The 26,137-nt window shown below is 41.0% G+C and overlaps 1 protein-coding gene across 2 annotated transcripts in view; it reads right to left on the bottom strand.

Annotated features, from left to right (window-relative positions):
• WWOX (WW domain containing oxidoreductase) overlaps positions 1 to 26,137 on the bottom strand; it is a 915,638-nt gene that overhangs the window by 242,485 nt on the left and 647,016 nt on the right. The window contains exon 9 of one of the 2 annotated variants that reach the window (XM_012749330.3): positions 2,165 to 2,237. The exons of the other annotated variant lie outside the window; for it this stretch is intronic. Within the exon in view, the coding sequence (XP_012604784.1) occupies positions 2,165 to 2,237 (73 nt within the window). The remainder of the gene's footprint in view (positions 1 to 2,164; positions 2,238 to 26,137) is intronic. 2 annotated transcript variants of the gene reach the window in all.

Here is a 26,137-nt window from a genome sequence, read left to right as displayed (position 1 = left end):
GTGAAGCCACCTCCCTCTGCTTTTGTTTGTTTTCCATGGTTGATCCAATGGTGATGTGGCAGAAGTACCAAGAGCTGGGAAGCTCTGATGAAACTCATGGCTTAGAAGTTCTAGTAACTCAGTTGCTGTGCAAGTTCATGTACCTGGGTCTTCCTTGTTTCTCCCTCTAGGAGTTCTCCGGTCCTAGAGAGGTTATCTGGCTTGGGGTGATGGACTTGCATTTCCAGGATATGAATATTAATGAGTAGGAGTATAATTTTTGATGCCAGAGAGACTAAGGTTTTTGGTTGTAAGGTTGCTTTTTACAAGTTTAGTGCACTTTTGTCTCCTCATCTAGAAAATGGGCACAATAATGCCTATCTCATAGGATCTTTTTGTAATTAAAGAGAAAAAGGAAGAGGTTATCTATAAAGTGTAAAACTAAATGTATGTCATATAGAAAGCACTCAATAAACGGTAACTGTTTTAAGCACCTACCCTTTGTTGCCACCTTGATTCATTATTGAGCTAAATCTTTATAGAAATTTGGAATGCTTCCCATCATTGCCCTCATTCTATAAAACAGGAAGTGGAAGCAGGAGAGGTAAGGAAAAATAAAGGCAGCCTTCAATCCAAGGTCAGTCCGGTACAAATGCAAGACTGTTCTATTATACACTTGCAAATGAATATCTTATTTCCTTGAGTGAGAGGAGGAGATAGGCAGGCAGAAGAGAGACAGACAAAATACATCTTCTACAGAGCTAGTAATGACCTAGAACTTCAGCTATGGGGTTTGGGAATAATCCCTTCCAGGCAACCAGAGAGAAGTGCATGAATAGATTTGTCAACTTCTAGTTCAAGTGTTCCTGCATAGTGATGTCTCAAAATATCCCCCGTCTCATGTCCTGTGATGACCATCAAGCTCACAGTGAGTCAAGTTCAAGGTCCTCCTAAGTATTCATTCGATTCGATTTTATCTTCCCATGCCACATGTGTGAAAAAACACATCTTAACTTTTTAGATGGTGCTACCTTTAAATTGTAACTTTTTAGTCAACCCTCTGAAATAATGTATTTTGGCAGACTTTCATAAATTCCTTCCTTCTCCCCTACCACCACTGCCCCAAAGATACAGAGGTCAATTTTGCCTCTGTTATTATTATTATTAATTTAGGGAAATAGGCTTATTTTCAAACTATTGTTATAAATATTCACCACTCGTCCCCAGGCTATTCTGCAGGGTGTCAAAGGTACCTGGGAGGGTAGGCTATGCTGGAGCTTCTTCCCTTTCAACCCCTTCCTGCCGAAAGATAATTCTTTAAGATGGGCTGGCAGTGATGGAAATAGCTACATTTATTTAAGAAGCCTAATATTTTATGGGAAATTGACTATTACCAGGTAGTTTCACCATATCAAGGACACATAAAGAAGAGTTTACTTTGCTTCTCTATGCAAATCACATCCAGGCTACTAGGAAAAGAGGAAGCCTCCATGTTAGAAACACAATCGTACATAATTTGGACGTAGGGATATGAAAGAATAATTACCCGCAAGCCGCCAGACGGGGAAAGGCAGAGAGAGGGAGAGAAAACCTCAGTCAATACACCCATCCACTTGCTTTCCCAGATGAGCCACATTCATCTACCTTTTCCTACAGAACACAGCACAATGTAGAGTGAGAAATAAAACCAAAGAAATTAATTAGTGCCAAAGTTAAATTAAGGCCTAAATAAGTAGGAAAAAAAAGCACCATGATTTAAAAAAAAAAAAGTAGTAAAAGCACAATCCTTGACTTATACGAAGTGCTCTTATTTGATTACAATTCTTCTTCTTCTTACAATTTCACTTTAAGGGGATTAATTGCCTTTTCAAACACAGGAAAGGAAATCTGAGAATTTCTTCTTCCTACTATTACAGGGGATGCAAATACAATGTACTGCAGGAATAACAAATGCTCTATTTTCTGAGCACTCTCCCATGATTTATGAAAGGTGTACCTCACTGTGGGAAGATAATGCCATTTGAAATGGTCCATTTCATAAATCTATCCCCCTCGTCCCTAGCTGCATACAGGACCACTATGAACTCCTGAATCCAATAATGTTTTCATCCTCTATTGACAAAAAAAAAAAAAAAAAAAGAGAGAGAGAGAGACTTTGTTTGGAGCGAGGTAATGATGCACTTACAAGGAACAGCGGCTAACGCTCTGTCTCCAGGGCTTTCTTTGGCAATGGCCACGGAGCTTCCAAGGCGGGGAAACTTGGATAAACAAAATGAAGAAATAATCAACATGCGCGACATCCCTAATGTCCTTTTACTGCTAGTGGCATTAATTATAGCACGGGCCCAATCCTCCAAGCGACTGCAGAACCAAATGTTTTGCCGGAATACCCTCTCCACCGTATGATAGATTTATCCTTTGGAATTGGGATATTTCCTATTCATTCATGCACCAGTTCAGTATATCTGCTTGTTTATCTAACTGTAAGAATGCTTCCAGAAGAGGATTCTCTGCAAAATGTGACAGTGGAGGCAATCGGGGACCAATCATAAACTTCAGCGAAATTCATGGTTGTGAGTCTTTCTGGTCACAACAAGGAGGAAGTGATATATACGTACCAACATGGCAAAGGCTCCAGAAGACCCTAAAGAAATATGAGGAGGGGGCAGGGGAAACTTTCTAGGGATCCAATGAAATGGACAGTGCAGACATGAGGAGTGACTACAAATACATGACCGACACAACTTATTAGACGGAAGCCATACGCTACACTGGGATCAACTCCTTTCCATCCCAGGAGGAAGGGAACAATAAGATGACACATAGCACCTAGGTGTTGTAGATACTGAAAAACAAAAATTAAACCCACTAGGCAAGAAATGCTTTGTGCTCATTAAAAAGGGGGAAAAAAGTTAACTTAGCAAAAGAAAGGGAAAAAAGAAAAGCATGTTTAGGGATATTTTAACCTAAGGGGGGGATTAGGGTATTTGAGAAAACTCATATACCTACATGCAGATACTAATGGATTAAGAAGCAAATAAACCATGGGACGTAAGATGGAAATGATGTAAAAATGTGAATTTGAAAGAACTCCTAACACAGGAAACTCCTTCTGACACTCTGGAATTTGCATATTTTGACTTGTATTTAAAAAGCAATTTCAAGGTCAGCTTCAATAGAGAAACACTGAGCTAAGATGGGAAGTAACCCCATTAAAAGTCTACCAGTGTTTTGCATATTTATTTTTCTTCTTCTATAGTGAGCGATGACGACTCATAAATCAAAAAATCAGGGTAAACAAATACCATAGAGGTTATTTTATACAAAATGTATACTCCCTATTCTATCTATTTATACACGCAAACATTTCTATTACTCGAATTTATAAAGTGTGTAATACGTGCATGCATGCTTTAAAAATTTGCATACATTTGCATAAGATAGAAAAAAATATAATATTGTCCCAAGTCTCGGAAGACCATGGACCAAATAAAATGACGACCACCTCAAATGCGTTTTTGTATAATGGGATGGAAGTAATGTTTATTTTTAAAACCTTCAGGCCTGTGGTTTCTTTTTTAATATAAATAGATTTAAATTTTCCAGTTATGTAGATTCCATGGTCTAACCATGAATATCCTATGCAGGTGGAGGCGGCTAAACGGGATAACCTTGGGCCTAACAAGATTCAAAGAACTTTAGAAACAGTGGGTACAAATGTCAAAAACAGCATTCATACCTCTATGCCAGAAAGATGGTCACATCCCTCTCACCTTGGTGAAGGAAGAGGGAAGTGAAGAGGGCTGAATGGGGGAGTGGAATTTGGAGAATTGAAGGTTGCCATTTAAAGGGGCTGGGTTACCCAGAATCTAAACCCATGTCATTACACTTCTCCTACCTTAGTTTTTCAGCTGTGCCCTACCAGCATTTGGCATTTGCTATTGCCCTTGCCTGGACCTCTGGCTCTCCAATACCCACGTGGCTACCCGTGGCCATCCAGCCTTCATATTCGTTAAGAGCTTTCCTGATGCCCAATACAAATTAGCCACTCTCATCCCCAGTCCGTCTCTATTGCTTTACCTCATATCATTGGCGATACAGCACTTGTCTCTCACTTGTATCTTGTTCACACCTTCATTTGTTGACTGTATGATTGGAACTGTATGCACTGGAACCAAAAGCCTTCCTAACCCTTCACTGTTAGTTATAGCCCCAACAGCCAGTGCATAGTAAGTGTACTATAAATACATCTGCAACCAAGGAAGGAATAACCTAAAATACCCAGAAATGACCTTTAATGTTTACTGCCATTAAGAAAAGCCTGCTGTTGGCCATCCCCAATACCGAAGTGACATGAAAGCTCACGTAGGCCCACCAAGGCAGCTGCTAGGGCAGAGAATGGAATGAAGCAAAGCCCTTGCCTTGGAGGGTCTTCTTGCCTCGCACAACAGGTCCTCAAGCTACCTGTGTTTGGGCCTTTATGCTTGATAAATATCATTGTCCCAAGAAACATGGCGGTACACGCTGATTCCATCTTGGAGTCACACTCTGAAGAATCCTCCACGCGCTAGTCGGAACTGCAGAGTCTGGCCAATGCTGATCTACTTCCTGTCTTTCCCCACCTTACCCCTAGTTCATTTCAACATGTGTGAAAATCCTGCCTAAATATTTTTTCACTCTCCTCTCAAAACAGCCATCCTCTGCCTTTCCTGTAATCTGGGAAGGTCCCGACCTACAGTGTCTGATGATGATATTGCAGGGAAACAAACTTTGAAATCCCAGGGTCTGAGTGGTGACCCCTGTTCTGCTGCCCAGCCTTGGAAAAGTCACCTGCCCCTTTCATAGGACAGTGAGAATAACAGTACCAGGATTTGAGAATTTGATGATTAAGTCAAGTAAGGATTAAGGAAATAACACAGAGCTTGGCACAGTAAAAAGTTCAATAAATGTATGTTTAGCACCTCTATTAATTTACATAAGCATAGAAAACACACTAAAAAAATAATATTTCTGTTAATGTGTAAACATTATACCTGTATCAAATTAGCATAATTTAACACAGGTTTATTGGAAAATAGGGTAAAAAGTTGCTTGTACTGACTTGGGTAACTTTGGTAAACCTGAAATAATATTACAATTAACAGTTCTTCCTTGTTCTTCTCCCAAAAGATCCCCACATGTGTTCTGCTTTTTATGGAAATTTCATATACTAAAATTATTTAAAATCCAGGAATGGGGGTGATTGATGAGAAGGAATTTTTGAGAAGCTGCTTTCAGTTACCTGTTGTTTAAACCTCTATTTCCACTTAATTTTCTAGGACCAGGTTTAGTACATATTGTACCAAACAATATATGACCATATTCTAAAATCCAAATGGATTACTAATGGATTAATATGCTTTAAAAAGCATCTTTACAAGATTTAACCATGCAAAACACCTTGCTTCTCTTGGCTTCCATTTAGCATGTGACATCCTGTAATACTTCAAGTTAAAGAGTTACAGAAGCCGGGAATTTTATATGACCCTGACAGTGATGGATTAAAACCATACTCTAGACATACTTCAAACAGTAGCAGTTATTTTTTCTTACTTAACTCATGGTTGGTCTACTGGAGCCATTTTCTGGAAACTGTAATTGCTGATCTGTTGTCAGAAATCTCTCCTTACCAAGGATAAGTTGGCTTCCAAACCAAGCAGAGAAAGTACAACCAAGACACGTTCAAAAACCCATGCTGCCTACAGACCTTGCCCAGAGTATACCAGCCAGGAATTTGAGCAGTTCTGAAATTCTGAAAATCTTACCAGGAAGCAGGTTAAAATTCAGGACTAGCATCAGTTTTAACAGGTTGCCTCAACTGCTTGCTAGCATCCACTCATGCATTTGTTCCCTGAGTAGTGGAGCCTGCAGAGGAATGGGCTCCAGACAATAAGTCTTATCCATCTGGGGAGATCATGCAAAGCTTAGGTTGTTTTGGGGGTCTTCAAAAGGTTCATTCGGGGTAGATCACTCTATGTGGCCACTGGAGCACTGTCTAAGGAATTAGGACCCAGGTCAAAGGTCTAAGGGCACATTTAGAAATATCAAAAGTCAACCATTAAACTCACCATCATCCCCATTCCAGCTTCCTATCTTGCACTCCCTGTTTCTGTCCATGTCCCACCATTCTTCTGTTTCCCAGACCAAAAGTCTTCATAACTTTCTTCTTTCCTTATGATCAATATCCGATCAGTTATCCTCTCAATTTGTTGTCACTACCCACTCTCAATTCATTCCTCCTCTCTAAACCCACTGTGTCGACCAAGTTTAGAATCTCATCATCCCTTAACTAAAAGACTATCATAACTTTCTAGCTTGTTTCTTGGGTTCTAGCTTCTTCTTCCTTGGCATCTGCCCTCTATACGCCTGCATTTAAATCTCCCAGAAACATATTTATTATCATGTCAATGTCCTTTTAAATCGGCTGTGGCCCCACTGCCAACTAAGTAGACTGTAAACTCTGGGTTCTGGCATTGAAGATTCTCCACAAATGACCCTGGGTTTGCAAGGCCTGCATGGTGGTTGGTAGGGTGGGCACATAAAAACAGATGCCACCTTTTAATCATAATCTCTATAGGCCTATATGGAAGATGTTGCTTGTGGAACAACTGATGCCTTTGGCTCCCATGCCTTGCCCCCCAACCCAACCTTCTACCTCGTGGACAGTCTTATCTGAGTGTCTAGAGGAGTCTGTTTCCCACCGTCCTTCCAGGTATGGGCAGGAAGTCATCTGCTATTTGGATACTGAAGGTTCAACCAGAGAGCCGGTGGCACAGTTCAACGTTCACCATGTTCTCCTGCTGGGTGACTTTATGTAACTCACATCTGTCCTCCAGACAAGAGTGCTGGACTAGACCAGATGACCTCCGAATGCCTCTTTGCTCCTCACCTTGTCTGTTTGGTCTCCAGGAGGGGCCTGGGACCAGCCTGAGTCACGTCCCTTCTGGGAAGGTCCCACCTAGAAACCACTACTTCCCTGGCCATGAGCGATGGGCCAGCTCTCTGTGATGTGGATAAAGTCTGTTTTGATTCCACTGGGTCCTCCCATGGGGGGAATTCACCCCGGAGGCCACAGCTGCAGGCTTCTCTTTCAGGGAGGTCAGCGATTCCAGCACTTGGTCGGCACCTCTTGAAAACGATGCCAGGAACATTTCGAGGACAGCATTTTCCTTGGCAGGTGTGCCTGCTGGCAGGGCCCACTTCAAGGTTTGTGAGTGCAGGAAAACGGCATCTGGGATCTATCTGTGGTTGTCGGTTTGCACATTTTGAGGGGCGAAGTGAAAAAGAACTGTCTGACACAGCATGTTCTTATCCAGACATAGGCTGTGTCTATACGAAGAAAAACACCAGGGTGGAAAAACGGCCGGCGGGGCACCTGGGACTGTCTCAAGGGCTGCCTTAGGTCACTGCTTGGTCAGTTTAAGAAGCACCTCTCTGCTTGGTGGACACAGCTAGATACTTTGGAACCTTCTGAGCAGTTTGGCTTAGAGAAAGGGCTACCACTCTATGCTTGAAGGAATGGGGATCAAGCCCCTCAAACAAAGCAGCGACTCAAGTTGGCATTGCCAGCATGGAAGGGCCTTCAGACTTCTGCCCAAGCATCTACGCCTCCATGAACAGCGGGACAAAAGTAAATGCTCGTCCCTTGGGATTCTAGCCAGACCCGTAGCTGATCCCATGATGGTATATTCCACACTATTTTCTGTCCAGTGAGTTTTATGTCTGCCCCATCTATTAGACTATAGTCTTCTCGAGGTCAAGGATCATGCAGTGATTGCCTTTGTATCCTCACTTCTGTCCTTAAAGCAGATGCCCAGTAATACTTGTTGAGCTGAACTGGTCCCACCCAGTGAGATGTGCTGTGTATATGGTCAGATATTTCATTTCAGGCTCAAACATCCATTTTCCTTCCGTCATTCTTCCATCCTTTTCATTTCCTCAGCATGGTAGGTACCCACTCATCCTTCTAGGCTCAGAGGGGGACAGGGAGCAGGGGACCTTCCCTGACTACTGTGCAGTTCGGGCAGTCATTACTCATTCCCAGAGCATGCTGACCGGCTGCCCCATCCCTCACTGGCCATCACCCCCAGGGTCTTGCCAGTTCTCCACTGCTCCTGAGTGCAAGGACTGTCTACAGATGTGCTTGTAGCTCTGTCTCCGTTCTGAGATTGTAAGCTCCCTAAGGGCAATAATAGAACCTTTTATTTTTTTTTTTCACTAAAGTGTATTAAATTCTTTCTTACCACATGCTGGTTACTATGCAAAACATTTCACGTGTGTTTTCTTATGTGATACCCACATCGACCAGAGAAGATAGCTATTACTATCCCCATTTTGTGGATATGGAAACTGAGGCTGCTAGTGAAATGTCCAGATTCATAAGGGTGCTAATTAGTTAGTGATGGGGCCTGGGTATGAACCCAGAACTAATTGAGTGCAAAGCCCCCACTGCATTTAAGTCCTGTTCAACTAATCTTTGTCATCTCAGTGCCTTGCACAGAGACTGACCTGTGAATGGTGAGTACTCAACACATTCGTGTTGGGTGATACCCCAGTACCAGGGAACCTTCCTAGAGCTTTTCAATGAGTCCCTCTCCTTCGCTTTACTTACTCACATTTTCATTCTGCTATAATATTTGTTCTTAATAAATCTAATCAATAGTATTGATCACAATTAAGAAGAAACTCAAATAATAGTACCTTCAATCCAAGAGAAGTTCATGTTACTAAAAAAAAAAAAAAAAAAAAAAAAGGTCCCGGAATAATCTGCTCCAGACCATGGGGCACTGTGTGATTTTCAGGGACCAGGCTCCTCCGTCTCTATTTGCAAGAGTGTTCCTCTGCTAGGCCCCAGGGCCACATCCCAGACAGCAGGGAGGGAATGGCAGTGTGAAGAAGGTATGGCTTTTCTAAGGACACACCCCAGAAGTCCACTCAGGGCTTCCCCATTGGCCAGAATTTGGCCACATGGTCACAGAGGGCTGCAGGGGCAATTAGGACATAGTATTTTTATTCTGAACCATCATGTACCCCTTGGAAAATCCTGTTACTAAAAAAGAAGGATGGGCTAGAGATCTGGAAACAAGCAATGGTGCTTGCATTTCCTGAATCCTGCCTCTCTCAGGTTTACTATGTTGCTAGAGGTCAGACTCCGGTCATCTGGGACAGACCCCTTGCAACCTCACTCTTCCATTTTCCTTACAAAGCTGCTTTCCTAATGCTCCTCCAAAGCTCTTCCTTGGGCTGGAAGCAGGCCACGTGGGCCTTTAGCCCTCACCCCAGCCCTGGAATTGGAAACAGAGTCTGGCCTTCTTATCCTGCCCTCCTCTGATAGGCTCAATAAATATTTTGGGAAGACAATGACTCAAGGTATGGCTGTCCCACTCAGATTGCAGGTCCCCTTCTGATTTGGTGCCAGGATTTTTTTCCCCTCTCTTTAGCATTGGAAATAGATTTTTAAGCAGTGTTATATAGCAGTTCCTCTTCAAAATCCTTCTTTCCTTTTCTTTAGTAATGCCTTTATAAATCACCGTTATAAAAATAAGGCAAGCAGAAGGAAAAATATGCAGTACCCAGAAACTGAAAATTCAAGTATTTGCTTTTTATGGGACACTTGAGGCTCTTAAAAAAGAGAACTGCTAGAAAACTTAAATACAAAAAAATCACTGTATGATAACATAAAAGCCCAGCAGAACAGAATAGTTTATGAAAATAATTTGAATATTTACACTTCAATTTATGGTCTGAAAATCACCCCCAAACCATGTTCTTATTCTTAAATGGAGTTTTTGAGAGAGCGTTAAATACATTTTGATTATTTTGACACGGTGTCTACTTGGATGTTCTGGGCAATGATTTGAAAGCAAAAAGGAAATTCCTTAAAAAACCTAATGTAAGTACAACGTACATTATATATACAGAGATGTACATTTATATGCATGTATACATATAAAGTTTAGCAAACATCTCAACTTAAAGGGGTCCCTTTGGTTGTTGTTATTGTTAGGAAAATATACTGTAAATTTAACTCGAATGAAGCCTAGGGCTAAAATACATTGTAATTCTGTTGACAGAGAAGCTCGGGTTCAAGTTCATATCTTTTTATTTTCTAAAACTGAGGCTTGCATGATCACTCTAACTGTGTTTTATACATAACATTACAGAAACACAGCAGTGTGCGGGGCCATAAAAGTGTTGATGAAAAGAGTCAAGTCTACCAAGTGAGCCCATTTTGTCTTTCTTTCCAGTAAGTCAAAGAAATCCCTTCTCAGAATTTCTTACACTTCCTCTATTTAGGAAGCGTATTTACAGCTATTTTAACAGGCCCCCAAAGCATCAAATATCTGTACCAAAAAAAAAATCAGTATTCACTGCAGAAAGGGAAAGGAATATTCACAATAAGAAAAATGGTTGGGAAAACATAAGCCCAAACACCTTATTATTAAACTCATGGGTTTAATGAAACCTAAACATGGAGAATACATTATGTAAATACACACAGACAAAGGGCTTTTGAAGTCCAGGCCACCACAGTATCTAGGATTTGGGACTATGATTTTTTTATTTACACATTCTAGAAGGACTTTATATCACACACACACACACACACACACACACACACACACACACCCCTTACACTGTTTATTCAGTTTTAAGCACAAATCTCTGCAAACTTAAGTAAGAGGGATGGCTAAGAATATGTAAATATCTGGGCAAAAGAGTAATTCACTGAACTTCAGAGTTAGAAACAAAAATAAACACAGTAAGAGAAATCCCTACTTAATCTGCCTTACAAAGAAAGACATTTATTCAAGGAGATACAGGCAAAATTCCCCAACACTGGAGCACTGCATAGAAACAAAAAATCAGAAACAAAAGATACAAGCCCAGGCACCAGAAAGCTCAATAAATAAGTGCTTGATTAAGTCTGATAATGATGCCTTAATTACTTTCCTTCTCTCCAATTTGGATTTAAAGGAAAACACACAACTGTAAATCGTATGTTAACTAACATGAGTTCATAGTGTTAGTATATTTGAGACTTCAGAATTCAAATAACTAACATCCATTTCTCAAAGGTCTATTGAGTGCCTAATCTCAAGTCCAGCTCTGGGCTATGTGCTGGAGCAGTGGGAGGAAAATATGGAATTCCTGCCCTAGAGAACTTGCAAACAGACATGTAGATAGACACATGTATTAATAACAGAAATATAATATTTATTGATATGATAGTCGGTTACGTGCCAAACCTTGGCATACATTATCCTAGACAGCCCTTGAAGCAACCTACTAAGAGTGTCCTATGATTATGATTTCTATTTTATACATGAAGAAACCAAAGCTCAAAGACAGTAAATGACTTGCCCAAGGTCACCCAGAGAGAACCTGGACCAAGAGCTAGCCTGTTGGAGTACGGAATCACACTCTTTCCATGAACCTCAGACTAAGCGGATTTCTAGGTCCTAAGTAACAACTAGCCAGGCACTGAAAATCCTATTCACAGGTAGTACACACCTCATTCCTTCCTCAAAACAAGCCTCATTTGATATAGGAGAAAACTTGGGCTCAGGAAAATAGCAGGGTGACTTTCTCAAGGCCAAAATGGCACTCAGCTCTCTTGATACCTGGGCCAAGGCTTGCTCCAGAAATACAGGCTGCCTCCATACAATCTTACAAAAACAAAAACAACATTTCCAACAACATGTTAGCAACTGGTAATGGCCATACTAGTGCCTGCCACCTGAGTATGAGCCCTTGTTGAATGAATGAGCCAACAAAACACTCCAGTAGTTACAGAATATCTGCAAAGAAGAATATGTTTGCTTCTGCAAAATGAGTGAACACAGGTTCCTAAATGCCCATGGTTTCATTGTGCTGCTGACCCAAAGACAAGTGGTCTGGAAACCTTAGATACAAACTTAGAATTTGAGTAACCAAGAGAAATCATAGATACCTCCATTTAAATTGCATGGGCCATGCTTTATTTTCTTAGGATTCTATAATGGGATGTAAATGTCCATCAAGAGCAACAGTCTCTCCTTAACCTGTCCTCTCCCTCCATCTAACTGAGCCTAGAAATCTGTAATCTACAGTGGTTTTCCCCCAACTCCTGTCCTTCTCCCTGCCTTCTTCTTGGTTCATGTTCTTTCTGCCCAGCCACATTCATGGTCTGAAATAGCCCTGTATTTCATCTTCAATCTCAAGGTAGGCAAGGGTGTGATCAAATGAAAAAATGAGGAAATCAAGAATTAACCGAACCCTGACATGCTGGAGCTAGGACTTGTGCCAGACTGCCTTCCTCTGAACACTTCAGTCTACAAAAGCTAACAGCATCTTCGCTCTCCGAGAGAAACAAAATCTTACCGAAGCTCTTGAAGATGGCAACTTCCCTTTTAAAATCTTGGCAAAAGACAAGTGTAAAAACCTGGTTCTCATTGAGAAAAAGAGTTCTTTACAGTTTGGTTAAGCAGGAACATATTTAAAAATGTGCATCTCCTCCCTGTAATATTATCCTTTCTGTTTTATAGCAATGGCTCCCCAGTGGAAATGAGCAGAAAGGAACACACTCAAGTGAGTTCCCAGTTAAGATGCTAGGAACTGAAAGTGGGACTTATTTGAAGCACAAGGGCATCTCTTTAACACTGAGGAAAGCAATTATGACCCGGGGCTTCACTGATATGTTTTGCCTGAGAGCTGTCCTTTTAAACAATAACTGAGAAGTGTCCATCTCACTTGGATGTCATTTTAGAACTCTGTATCTGAGCAGTTGAGGGGTTGTTTTTCTCAATCCCGGTATGCTGCCATCCAGTGGCAGCAATAATCAGCCTCGGTCACATGGACTGTAAAGACTCAGCCAATGAGCATGTTTTATATTAGCTATAGATGAACAATATATTCACTATTTTTAAAAAAATCAACATCGAGAGCACATCGTGTGCTAGAGTCTAAAGAAGGATACGTGCACATTCAGACATACCTCCACACAACAATTACATTGCATTGCAGTAAAGTGATCTAAAAGTGATGTACATAAAGTATTGTAGCAACTTTTATTTTATTTATTTTGAGACAGAGTCTTGCTTTGTTGCCCAGGCTAGAGTGAGTGCTGTAGCATCAGCCTAGCTCACAGCAACCTCAATCTCCTAGGCTCAAGCGACCCAACTGCCTCAGCCTCCCGAGTAGCTGGGACTACAGGCATGCACCACCATGCTCGGCTGATTTTTTTCTATATATATATTAGTTGGCCAATTTCTTTCTTTCTATTTATAGTAGAGACGGGGTCTCACTCTTGCTCAGGCTGGTTTCAAACTCCAGACCTCAAGCAATTCACCCACCTCGGCCTCCCAGAGTGCTAGGATTACAGGCGTGAGCCACCGCACCCGGCCTGTAGCAACATTTAAACAGACAACATCATATAGCAAACTCTACAGAATGATCAGATTATCAGCTTATTAAAAGAAGTAATGGCTACTCACACACATTAAAACCAACTATTAAATATTGGATGAACAATGTGGAAGAAATTAATACGTTTTAAACATTCAAAAGGACTAGAATATATATTTTACTAATACTTGCTTTCTCCTCCTCCTAACAAACCATGCAAGGATGTTACAGATAAGGAAATTGAGTTCCAGAGGGTTTCAGTAATTTATTCAAGGAAGACCAGTTACACAGTAGAGACAAGTTTTAAAGTGAGATATTTTGACTCAAAGCTTGCATTCCTTCCATGATGCCATTAGCCTGAATTTTCAGCACGTCTTTCTTAATAGACAAGCTCCATTTTCAATGATGACATGATGACAGCAGGTTCCATTTTTCAAACAAACTTGCAAAGCAACCCCCCCAAAAGCAAACATATGCATAAAAAAATTCCTTGCTAATCTTAGAGTATTACAAAATATGTCTAGCCACATTAGAAAGTTCTTTTCTAAGATTTCTATGAATTCATGGCTTCAAGACCAAGCTTTGATGACTTCCCAGGTATTTCCCTAGCCTGCCCATCCTTCCTTTTCCTCCGTAACCAGAACTTTGTCTACAGATTAACAGTTGCTAGCAATCCTCCCAGGCCACCACTTGTGAAAACCCTCTGACATTTCCAAAGTGGATAGAAACTAATTATTCTGGGAGAATAAAGTTTACATGACCAATTTTATCCAATAGGAAAAAGCAATATTCTAGTTGATTCACAGAAGAATGAAATGTCCCTACTCTCTCAAGAGATTTGTAGGAAAAGCTGATAATACATCATGAAGTGAAAGTTTATATACATAATGCATGTAGAATTTCCAAAGCTATTAATATTTTCTGAAAGAGTTGATATTTTGGCTTCCATTCTTAGGAAAAAAGTAAAATAAAATATAAACTAGATATTAAGAAAAGTAGACTCAAACAATAGCATGGTGGAGCAAGGACTCACATAAAAGAAAATTAGTGCTCTATTTTTGGAATGATGTGAACTAGAAATGATGATGATGATGATGATGATAATGATGATGATATTTTGGTCAGGTGAGGCCAGGTTGGGCAAGGAAAAAGGAGAGGAAGGAACAGAAAGTACATTTATGCCTCTTGGATGTGGAATATTTTCCTCTACAGATTTTATAATTCTAGATAAATAAAACTTTAGTTTTTACTGCATGCCTTTAGTACAATTAATAAGTCCTTATTGAAAATAGGCCATGTTGCTTAGTGATGGTGGCCAGGATTGGGATGCCCAAGCTTCGGTTCCTTCAGTTCCTTATCACCTTTACGGTCTGAGTCACATCTGTGGGTCTCAGCTTTGTCCTTTATAAATGGGAGGGTTGGAATCTATTCTTGTAAAATCCTTTACAGATGATTTTTTTTTTAATTACTTAAATATATGTAAAATGTGTGCCTGATGAGAGTGTCTCTGTTTGTCTGGGGGCCTTGAGTCCTACTGGATGCTCTCAACAATACAATTTAGGGTGGGAATTGGCCACACCCATATAGTCTTAGTGTGGGGATAGGCCATTCTCATAAGACCCACAATATGACTTACAATAGGGATATCGGATCACATGGTATCAGTTGACCTGAAGGCTAAGATCAACTACGTCAACAATCAATTAATCATACCTATACAACTATGGTCCAATAAAAACCCTGAATACAGAGGCTCAGGTGAGCTTCTCTGTCTGGCAATATTCTGTGCATACCTTCACACATCAACACCAGGAGAGTAATCTCTTCTGATGACATGGGGAGAGGACAATGAAAATTTCACATTTGGTAATTGTCCTAGACTCTGATGCATCTGGTTCTTCCATTAGCTGATTTTAACCTGTATCCTTTCCTTGTAACAAACCATAACTGTGAATATAGCAGCTTTCAGTGGGTTCTGTGAGTCCTAGCAAAACTATCTAACATGAGGGTGGTTTGGGAAGACTCTTTAAACTCGAAGAGGGTGTTAGAGTGAGGGTGGTCTTAGGTACTGTACCTTCTAACTTGCAACTGCCCCCCTACACTTCATGGTACCCTACAAAAAGTTCAGACACACACTCTGCTTACTGTACCAGTTAGCATTCACAAAGACTGGACAGAAATCATTCCTCTCCTACCTCCATGACCTGTAAGGCACCCAGAATCCATATAACCTTTGTGAGCTCCACTCTCCTCATAAGTGGAATGAAAATGTGAGTAAGCTGCTCTGTCGAAATGACAAAGTTGTTAGGAGACTTGATTAAGATCACAACTGTAAAAGCTCTTTGAAACATGGTAACCTCTCTTTCAATTATAAGATATTAAGAGCTACTGTTACTATGATTTTGGAGTTTAAATGCTGCAGAATTATGTTGACTCTCCCAATTTTATGGCATTTCCCATGACCGGTAGACGCGTGTTGTTTGCATCGGCAGGTGCTGAAATTATGTCAGCTAGAACTTTCATTAGCAAATGATTTCAGTCAGTGAAAAGTAATGGCAAAACAAATGCGGCATTTTGACGTAGCTGTATCTATTCTGGCACAGTGCGGTTTCGAGGCTAATGTCTTTTCAAACAGCTCTGTTTTGCCTGCAGACTTGAATACCCTCATTATAGTGTTTGAAAAAAAAGTTCCCTTATGTTTTTTTAAAGAGCGCCATTCTTCAAAAAGATGTCAAGAAGCTCTTTTTTTCCCCCTTGCTACAAGGTGTAGTGTAGAGATAAGCACAAAATCTGGTTGGAAATGTGACCTATATTGGACTGGCAAAGCTTAATATCAAGCAAACAGCTAGTTTGGGAGCCGGTTTTGTCCTACCTTGCTGCTGATATTTGTAGAAAAGCACCACATATTATTCGTGGGCTGTGAGAGCAGTTTTGAGAGTCAATTATGGTCTTAAAAAAAATTGGAATCATTTGCTCATTGAGTTCATCAGAGTTTTGAACAAGTCCCTGGACTTCCTCCCAACAGCCAAAGCCAGGTCTTTTGGAAAACATTTTATTTTCATGCTCAGCGTAATAAGAAGAGAAAAGTCCTGTTTTGCAGATGAAATGGTGCTGATAATAAAAAGTAGGTCACACTTTCTCTCTCTGTCTCCGTCGCTCTTGACTTTCTCTGAAAGACAAAGGAGGGTTTCGAAGACATGAATCAAACAGGCCAAGCTCCTGGCCGGGGTGTTCTTTGCACTCTGAGTAAAATCAGGAGCATTTTCACTCAGGGCTGACATTTCACAAGGGCAGGGAACTAGGAGACAGTTACTGCTTTCTGCGTGACTGATGAGGAGAGCTGGGGTGAGGGTGCAGACAGCAGCTCCTCCAGGAGCTTGGGGTCAGTGAGAAGAGTAGGTTTAAAGGACTGTGGGTGGCTGAGACATCAGGATCAGGGGCAGCAAGACAGGAAAGATACATAAGGAAGAAACCTTCACAGCAGCACCCACAGGGTGAACATTATTGTGTACGACTGTTTCCTTCTCTGCTCCAGGGGGGGATTACACATCCCTGTCCGGGAGTGACCAGGTCGCTTCATTTGGCCAATGAAATGTCAGGTGTCACTTCCAGGAGAAGTTTTAAGAACTCATCTTGTCTCCCTTTCCTGGAGTCCCAGAGAAAAGGCTGTATTGTCCACCCAGGTCCTGGAGGTTTGTAGACAAAAGTACAGCTGACTCCTGATGGGCCTGTCCTATGCACAAGAACTTACTCTTTGTTTTCTCAAGCCAAGGGAATCATGGGGCTTTTGTTACTGCAGTACATCTGGTCTGTCCTGACCCATGTAACACCCCGTAGTTCTTTTTTGCAAAAGCATGGGAAGGATGAAAACAGTACACAAGCTTATGTGTTGGTTAGTCTGTGTTTCTAGATCAATTTTTTAGTTCAGAAGTGGGCATTAATAGGTCCATAATCAACTGTACAGATGGGATCACAGACATATTGCACATATTGTGCCTCCAGGATCCCCACCTAAGAAAATAAAGCTGCTTAAGAACACTGATGGCTATTAGAAGGGAGTGATGATCTACCAATGGTGACCTTGTGACACAAAGTACATAAGGGCAAAAGGTTTTGGAGTCAGCGGCCTGGGTATAAATTCTGGAATCCATCATTTGTCCTCTGCTGGATGCTGGGTGAGTTGCTTCACTTCTCTGAACCCCTATTTACTTATTGGTGAAAGTGGGTGATCAGGTACCTCTGTCACGTGGAACTGTTGAGGGAATTAAATAAACTAATGTGCATTGGGAATAGCACAGAGCCTAGCCACATGGTAGGTACTTACTCAATATATGTTGGTTACTATCATTATTATTACTTCTGTTCTTGTTGGCAGCACAGTTTACACTTTAATTTCTCTACCACTGGGTTTAATATAGGCCCTCAGGTGAGTTATTAACTTGAATTTGAAATGAGAAACAGGAACAGCCCCTTGGTAGCTGCTGCTGCTATGACTGAACTTGATGAAGTTACACTTTTAAGTGTCACCATGACTGTATTTCCACCTTAAAGTTTTTTTTTTCCTGCCCTGGGTCCAATCAGAAAGCTGCTTTTCTGGCCACAAGTAACAAAATCAACTACTCCTCTGTATTCTTGGAGCAGGCAGCTCAGGAAAGACAAAATAAAGTGCTTGGATCTGCAATGATGGATAAGGTAGGACCAGGCAAAGAAAAGAGAGAAACCAATTTTTGTTTGATGATACTAGTCACTTGACTCTTCTGAGCATTCATTTCCTAATCTGTAAAATGGATGCAAGTGAGAGAAAAATCCCCTTGGCCCTGAGGTCAGGTTAAGATAATGTTTGCAGTACTTTCAGGATAGAGCTGATTTCAACATTAACTGTTATTAGCGTTAATACTCATTCTGCCAGGAATACACAAAATAGTAGCAAGCGTTTGACAGCTGGTCTTAGAAGGAAAGAATAAATAAGCCTTCCTCATGGCAGCCTGTCATTGTAGAGACCTCTCAACACATTCATAACAGAGATAAAGCATGATGGCCCCCAAACTCAGAATGACTAGCCCAGTCAGAAAATGGAGACCACAAGACAGCACACGTGTAAGAAACCAACCCAGAAAAGAGGGGGGTTTCATGGCCACAAATGACAAGGGCTCCTTAGAAAAGACAAATAGAAAATATGATCCCACTTAATTGTACAATTATTATATATCAATTTTAAAATGTTAATTAAAAATAAATCCCATGTAGGAGATTAGTATTTCTTGATCTATATGTATTCCATGTTAAATTTAAGGACCATTGTTTTTATTCTATAATATGGGGTTTTTCGAATTTTTTTAAATAGTAGATATTTATTAATATTTCTTATGACATATGGTACTGGAAGCACAGCAACACACAGGAGATACAGTCCTGGCCCATGTGTGGTCACAGTCACATAGCAAACCAGGACGTTAAATGTCAAGTTACAAGTGTGATGAGTGGTAAAGTCAAGGGCTTCTGTGGCAAAGGAATCAAATATGTTTCATGGTGGTGGTGGCGATGGTGGGGATTAGGGATAATTCCCAAGTGACCACTTTGTTGACTTTATACAGTCCCGAGATAAAAAGAAAAATCAGCCAGGTGTTGGGGCAGGTGGCTCCCCAGGCTAGACGGACCTTGCCTAATTACTACAGAATGCACATAAGTGGCTCCCACTGACTAAGGCCACAACAGGAATTATATCCATCTGGGGTTATACAAATGCTGTTTATTGAGTTTGGGGCACCACAAAACCATCCCTGCTTCTTTTGTTAATGATACTCTGATTTGATTTTGGGGAACCAAGCCTCCCGACTCTTAGCTCAGGAGATTTTGGGAGGTCTGCAATACTAGCAGCAGGGTGGAGCCTTCCAGATCTCTCTAGCTACAGAGATTAGTACAGGATGGGTATGTGATCCAAGCCATATCAGACTGAATCTCAGGAAAAGAGAAACTCTTGTCTTTTCCCACTGTATTGAACCTGAAGGTTGTGGCTTAGAGCAGTCAACATTTGTCTTGACACCCAAGAGTGAGCTTGTCAAAAAATGATGCCAATGCTGAGGAAATGAAACCAAAGGATTAAAAGAGGGAAACCTGGTCCTAATAGTTTAGCCCCTGGATCAAGCTATACTTGATCCCCATGTTATACCTCTATTTTCTAATTCTTTAAGCCTGTTTGGATGAAGATTTCCTTCACTTGCAATGAAAACTATCTAACACTGGCAACTCCACACGATGGAAAATGGGAAACTATTTTCCTGACTCTGGATTGTTACAGTTGGGTAAATGTTCTCAGAATTTATCAAAGACTTAGCTTAGAGTATATTCCACACATTATTACTTTGAATTTTTTTCCAAATTTGAGACTACTGTGGCTGGGCTGGCCTTCATAATAACAGACAAGATGACCATCTTTGCTGGTCTAAGACAATCCCAATTTATGCCTAGTGTCTTGATATAACTGTTATTAGTATCTAGTTTGACTCTCAAAAATATTCAAGATTGATTGGAGAGCGAATTATAAGGCCACCCTACTGGTAGTTCTCATTTACAAAGTTTTTTTCCTTAAGCACAGAATCCCCCCAAATTCTTTCCAGTGATAATTGTGGCTAATTATACTCAGCATATAATCTCATCTTGCCAGTCTTCCCATGTTTGACTTTTGGGGGATTAATCATAGCTTTCAGCTGTCAAATGGGGTTCTTGAAAGCATGGTATTATTGTTTTATCTAAAGGAAACCCTCCAAAACGGGCCTCCATCCATCATACCTCCTGTATTAGAAAGGACTGATTAAAACTTCCTGGCCTGCAAACTTGTTTGTGAACGTGTGGCTTCCTCCTTGCTGTCAGCATAAGGTCTTCCTCGTGCAACAGCATGTTTAGGATTTGGCTAAGAGCATTGTTTTATCAAGATGGGACGGTTATCTGTGCGGAGTACACTGTGCTGGGAATCTGACCACCTCTGTAAACACAACGATAACATCGTGTCTGCACACTCAGAGAAGACAATGGGCCCGAATTCCCTTTTCCTAATTAGACTTCCAAACAATAGGTGGGAAATAGGAGGCCTCACTATCATTATCTATTGGCCTTCATTTCTGGGCATTGATTGAGCTCAGAGTGTTTTGTGTGTGCAAAGAAATAGCAAATTAAAATTCAGGCTTCTTCCATTTTTCTTCCTTGAATGTTCATCTTATTAGAAAGCTGTAGTGGCAGAGATTAAAAATTGGAAGTAGAAGATTTGAGAGTTATAAGCACTTGTGAACCGTACCAAATTCTCTTCTCAAAATTATGCCAATAAGCCAATGTTTCATCAAGGTAGACGATGCAATGGGAGCTGGTGAAACCATTTTTAAAGAAGACTGGCAAGATGGGATTATTTGCGCAGTATAATTAGCCACAATTATCACTGGAAAGAATTTGGGGGGATTCTGTGCTTAAGGAAAACAACTTTGTAAATGAGAACTACCAGTAGGGTGGCCTTATAATTCGCTCTCCAATTAATCTTGAATATTTTTGAGAGTCAAACCAGATACTAATAATAGTTATGCCAATAGCTTTGGTCAGGGAGAGACACAGACAGTGCCTTTCCCAAATGGTGAGTGAACAACTTGTCCTCCCAGTCAATGAATGAGACCACCGTCTGCTATTTTGCTAATAGGAACCAGCCATGTCACAGTGCAATTTTTCTTTTTTTTTTTTTAATCCAAAATGTCCAGTACCCTGGTAACATTTGGTGCATTGATCTGCACGCGACGTTCTGAGTAGGCTCATTGGCCAGCATCATTAGAGGGACAGAGTCATTAGCAGCAATCAAGCCATATTAAGTCGATTTACATTTATGATTGCCCTGTAGAGTAACAATTAAGCTATTTAGATGGAAAAATCTCCCAGGCTCCCATGAAAGGGGTCTTTTGAATTGCAGATACACAATATTTAGTTCTTATGGAATTTGACCAGCAGAGACAAAGGGCAGGTGACCAAATTCTATGCTTGATTACTGGGATTGTTTTATAAAGGGAAGCCTCTCAGTTCTTATAACCCAAATGAATCAGACTCTGATGCTGGGGTGAGTGGTAGTGGATGGAATAGGGAGGTGCATGAAGAAAATTACAGAGCAATTTTTAAATTCCAACAGGCATCCAAGCTGCCACCTGATCTCTGTTTAACCAGCCGAGAGGTCTTCCATCTTCCCTGAACTGACCAGGCTAAGTGGTCAGTCCCTGTGTTTCTGGTTTGAACCACCTAATGACCCTGGAATTCACTGATTTTACATTTTTCCATGACCACTAGAACAAGGGCTGCTTGCGGGCAGGGCCATCTGATTTCCCTTTTGTACTCATAGTGCCTAGCATGGCTCCTGACCCACACTCAGTACTCATTACATTTCAATAATGCAAAGCATCAATTCTTGTTCAGTTACTCATGTAAGAAATCTCCTTCACTAAAAAGAAAGAAAATTACACAAAACTGGAACAGTCTCAAAAGTTCAAGCTGCAATTCCCTCATTCATTCATTCACTCATTAATTCATCTGCAAATTATGAAGTTCCTCCAATGTACCAGATACTGCCCGAATGCTGAAGACAGAAGAGTGGACAAGACAGATGTGGTTCCTGCTCTCCTGCAGCTAACAGTCTATAGGAAGACAAAACAATAAATAAGCAATAAAGGAATGGATGGATAGATGGATGGATGGATGGCTGATATCAGTTAGCACTAAGTACTAGGCAGAGAAATAAAATAGAATCACAGGATAAAGAAATGTGAGTGGTTACTTTGGACAGAATAGCCAAGGAGGACTCATGTGAGCAGATGTTCTGCCTACAACAGAATGATGGGTCATGTTCCATTTCCAAATGCAGTTGTCAAATCTCAATCTCTAATGATCCTCAGACTGACTAGTAATAATATCAGTGAATTTTCTGCCACAATTTCTTGTCCAAAACAGCAGTATGAGCACAGGTATTAGTTGGGGTAACACTGGATGCTGTTACATAAAGTCTAAAACTAGTACTTTATTTCTGACCAACTGATGGCTTTTCTCTGTGCAGTGACTTGGGGACCCTGGCTCTATCCATCTTGTGTGTGGCTTCCAATGTTATCATGCTTGTCTGCATCGAGCCTATAGGAGGACTGTGCGTGCATAAAAGAGCATGGAGGGTTGTGCTGAAGGCAGGTTTTTATGGGTCAGGTTTCTAAGGGACCAACGTCACTTCTACCAATATGAATGGCCAGGACTCACTGATGTGGCCACACCTTCTACAAGAGCTTGGGGAACATCATCCAACTGTGTGCCAAGAAGAGGCAGAATCAGTCTTGGTAATGTCTCGGGCCTCTGCTGCATGAAGAATTGAGCAAACCTGTGAGGAGAGTACTTGCAAACTTTCTGCCTGCAAGTTCAGGGTCTCGGATCTCTTTATACTACTTCAGCTATGGCAGCTGCCTGATCAAAATCAAAATCTATTCTGGCAAGATGTCATGTGGCGTGTTGGACATGCAAAGCAAAAGAGAGGGCTGAAATCCAATGGGTTAATTCACTAAAGAAAAAAATATTCAGACCTGTTGTGCTCTCAGACAGCCCCAGAGATGGGAGGCTAATCGTCCTTCTGGGATGCCAAGTTCTTCATGGAGCCCTCAGAATGGACCATTCGACCTTTTGAGGTTTCTCATTGCTCTGATCTCTTGCTAATGGATAGTGTTTTCCAAGCTGATGGTGTTTTAAAGATACAGCATCTAACCAATGATAATATGTCTGACCTCTTGAGGGAGAACCTTGTACATCTTATTCTCTCAGCCTCCCTTATTGGCTAATTACATAACTTGACTAGAAGTTGGTTTTAGAGAATCAATTTTACCATTGCCTAATCACAAGTAAAGACCATAAAGTTTTATGAGAGCTGAAGGGACTGCCTTTTATGGAGGGGAACTTAAATGAAAATTAAAGGGGACATAAAATGATAAGAAATGAAATTCCACAAGGTGTTTTCTGTGGACTGCCACGCTAAATTACAGCGATGGGGATTTAATCCTGCCGCTTATGTCTCTGACGAGGCACCAAGAGAAGAGGGGAGAAACTGGCATGATCACCAGCAACAATGCAACTGATGGAGACCCAGGTAAATGGTTCTGGGTGAAGATCCAGAAGGAAACCCTTTGATCCCCCACTCACTCATTGTGTGACCCTGGACGAGTTCTCTGAGCCTCAGATTTGCATCTGCAAAAATGCAGATAATAACAGTAACCGCCTCATCTGGTTATTGCGAGGATGCAATGAAAAAACTCACACAAGTGCTTAGCATAGTGCCTGGCACACAGTGAGACTTAACATTATTGTTATTGCTTGTGTTAATTATAGGACAAGCTTCAAAACAACTCGGGGATTTGTTCAGTTTCTACAAATAAGGGTTTATATTAATTATGTGCTAAATGGCATCAACCTGTAATCCACTTTATATATGAGGAAGTTGAGGCTCAGAGACATTGGAGGATTTGCCCAAAGTAACATGACTCCTGAAGGCCACAATTGGATTAAGAACCTAGATTTTTTTTTTTTTTTTTGCTCTGGAGCACAACACACTTGACTACTGTGTCCAGCATTTGTCAGGGTATAAGGTCCATAGGCCAATCTGGCATGCCTGGGGTGCCTGTTCATAATTTGGATTTCCAAAGTCTACCTTTGTGAACGGAATCAGAGTCCCTGGAGGTGGGGCTGATCATCTGTACTCATAACAAGCACCGTTCATGATTCTTACTCACACTGAGCTTGAGAGCGATTGATGCTGCAGTGCTCCTTACACCACTACAACTGGGGAGAAATGTCCTAAGAGACTTTTTGATTAAACTGCCAAAAGAGCTGCCCACTTCTCTCTTTGTATCTTCTCCAACTTCTCTATCTTTCAACCACAGTCATTTCCAACACTTTTGTGTCTCCACAGAAGGCAGAGGAAGGTCAACCTAGCCCATTAAGAAAAAGAAAAGAAAAGATGACTTCTCCATGCCTAATAAAACAACATTTTACAAATATGTGATTTGTTGCAAAGATCAACCGTGCACTGGAATGGGGACATGTTCTCATAGGCAAGCAAGGTAGTTATGATGGGAAAAATACTTTATTTGAATGGAAATCATCAATATCGCTCTGGAAAGAAAAGATCTTGATACACTATATCAACAGGAAATGTTACACCCTGTTCTAGTAAGGATGGACAAGGTTCTGTTGCAGTGAGGAATAACTTCCACATCTCAGCGACTTAACACAGCAAGAGCTTAATTCTTGACTATAAGTCCAGAAAACATTGTCACGGGCTTTGTTTATGTTACTCGGAGATCTTAGATGATGGAAGATCTATCTCATGTAAGCCCATGATCATATTGTTAGGAGAAAGCATTGTATCACCACGCACTAGCTTTTAAATCTCCCCTTTGTAGTGACACTTCCATTCATGTTTCTTTGGCTAAAGCAAGTCACCTATTTATGCTTGATTTCAGAAGGGAGAAGGAGAGGAGAGAAACACTGGATTACCACACCCATTCAGGAAAAATGATAACAAATTTGTTACATCTGGGTTTCTTGGGTAATGAAAGAAAATGTAACTATGCCCTGTAAAATTTGATTTTAAATCAAAATATAGATGGAACTGAATTCTTGTATGTACCGGGGAGGGAAGATGAAACCTCAGAAATATCATTCCAATTAACTTGACGTCTTACTTTGCCAAATGAATGCCATAGAATATGCATACAGCGTACCATTTGTCAAGCTGTATTTATCATTTCTTCAACAGCCTTGGATGTGTGTGACATCTTTTCACATCCCTGCTTGCCTGACTTTTCATGTTTGGACTAAGTTGATACATGGAGCAACCTCTTTGTTCCATTTTAAATATGATGCGTATGTTTTTGTTTGAAGACTGAACTGTGTGCTCCTGGTAAGAAATATGTTGGTGGAATGGACACAAAGGCCAGGAAATGGACCCTGTGCCTAGATTTCTGAAACAGAGCTTTCATTTAAGAAGAACATCATTTCCAGAAACCTTTGCACCAAATGGTGGGTTTCACTCACAGGCAAAAGAGAAGCTGAGGGTTAAAGCTATCTGAAGGCACATGGGACCTGTGGAGGCCAACTGTGCACACTTTTCAGGCTGTGAAATATGGCTCTTGTTTTGACACTCGTGTAATAGCATGGTTGTTCACTGTCCTTGTTTCTGTGGGGTTTATGGTCCATAAAGTTTAATAACAATCTTAACAGCTGAACAGAGAGCTCACGAGGCTCGAAGGCCACTCTTACCAAAGGGGATCTGGATTTTTAATTTTTTTCCCCCTCAGTATTTCAACATGTACATGTGCCTGTCTCTTAGTGCTGGTTAAACAAAGTAGCCACGTGGCACAAGGGGCCACAAAATAGTGGCTCTTAAATACTGAAGCTGACACATGCTTGGCCCTAGCAGCCTGGTTTAAGACTTTGAGGAACCACAGATTACAAAGCCTAGCTGCCCTGCAGTTTGGGCAATACAAACGTCCACAGGGTTAGTATGCCAGGGCTTGATCCAAGTAACTGGACAAATGAAATAAACGCCCAGTTTCTTCCCAGGGCCTGCAAAGCATGAGCATAGCCAGCCTCCTCTCCTCCCTTAGCTGCTCACTGTGGTCAGGGGCAATAGCCCTTGTAGTTGGCGAATACATTAACCCTTGTCCTGCCATGGGCTTTGGCA

Source organism: Microcebus murinus, chromosome 20 (genome assembly GCF_040939455.1).
Source record: "Microcebus murinus isolate Inina chromosome 20, M.murinus_Inina_mat1.0, whole genome shotgun sequence".
NCBI lineage: Eukaryota > Metazoa > Chordata > Mammalia > Primates > Cheirogaleidae > Microcebus > Microcebus murinus.
Note: the sequence above shows the minus strand (reverse complement) of the source record. Positions and strands in the feature narration are given on the sequence as shown.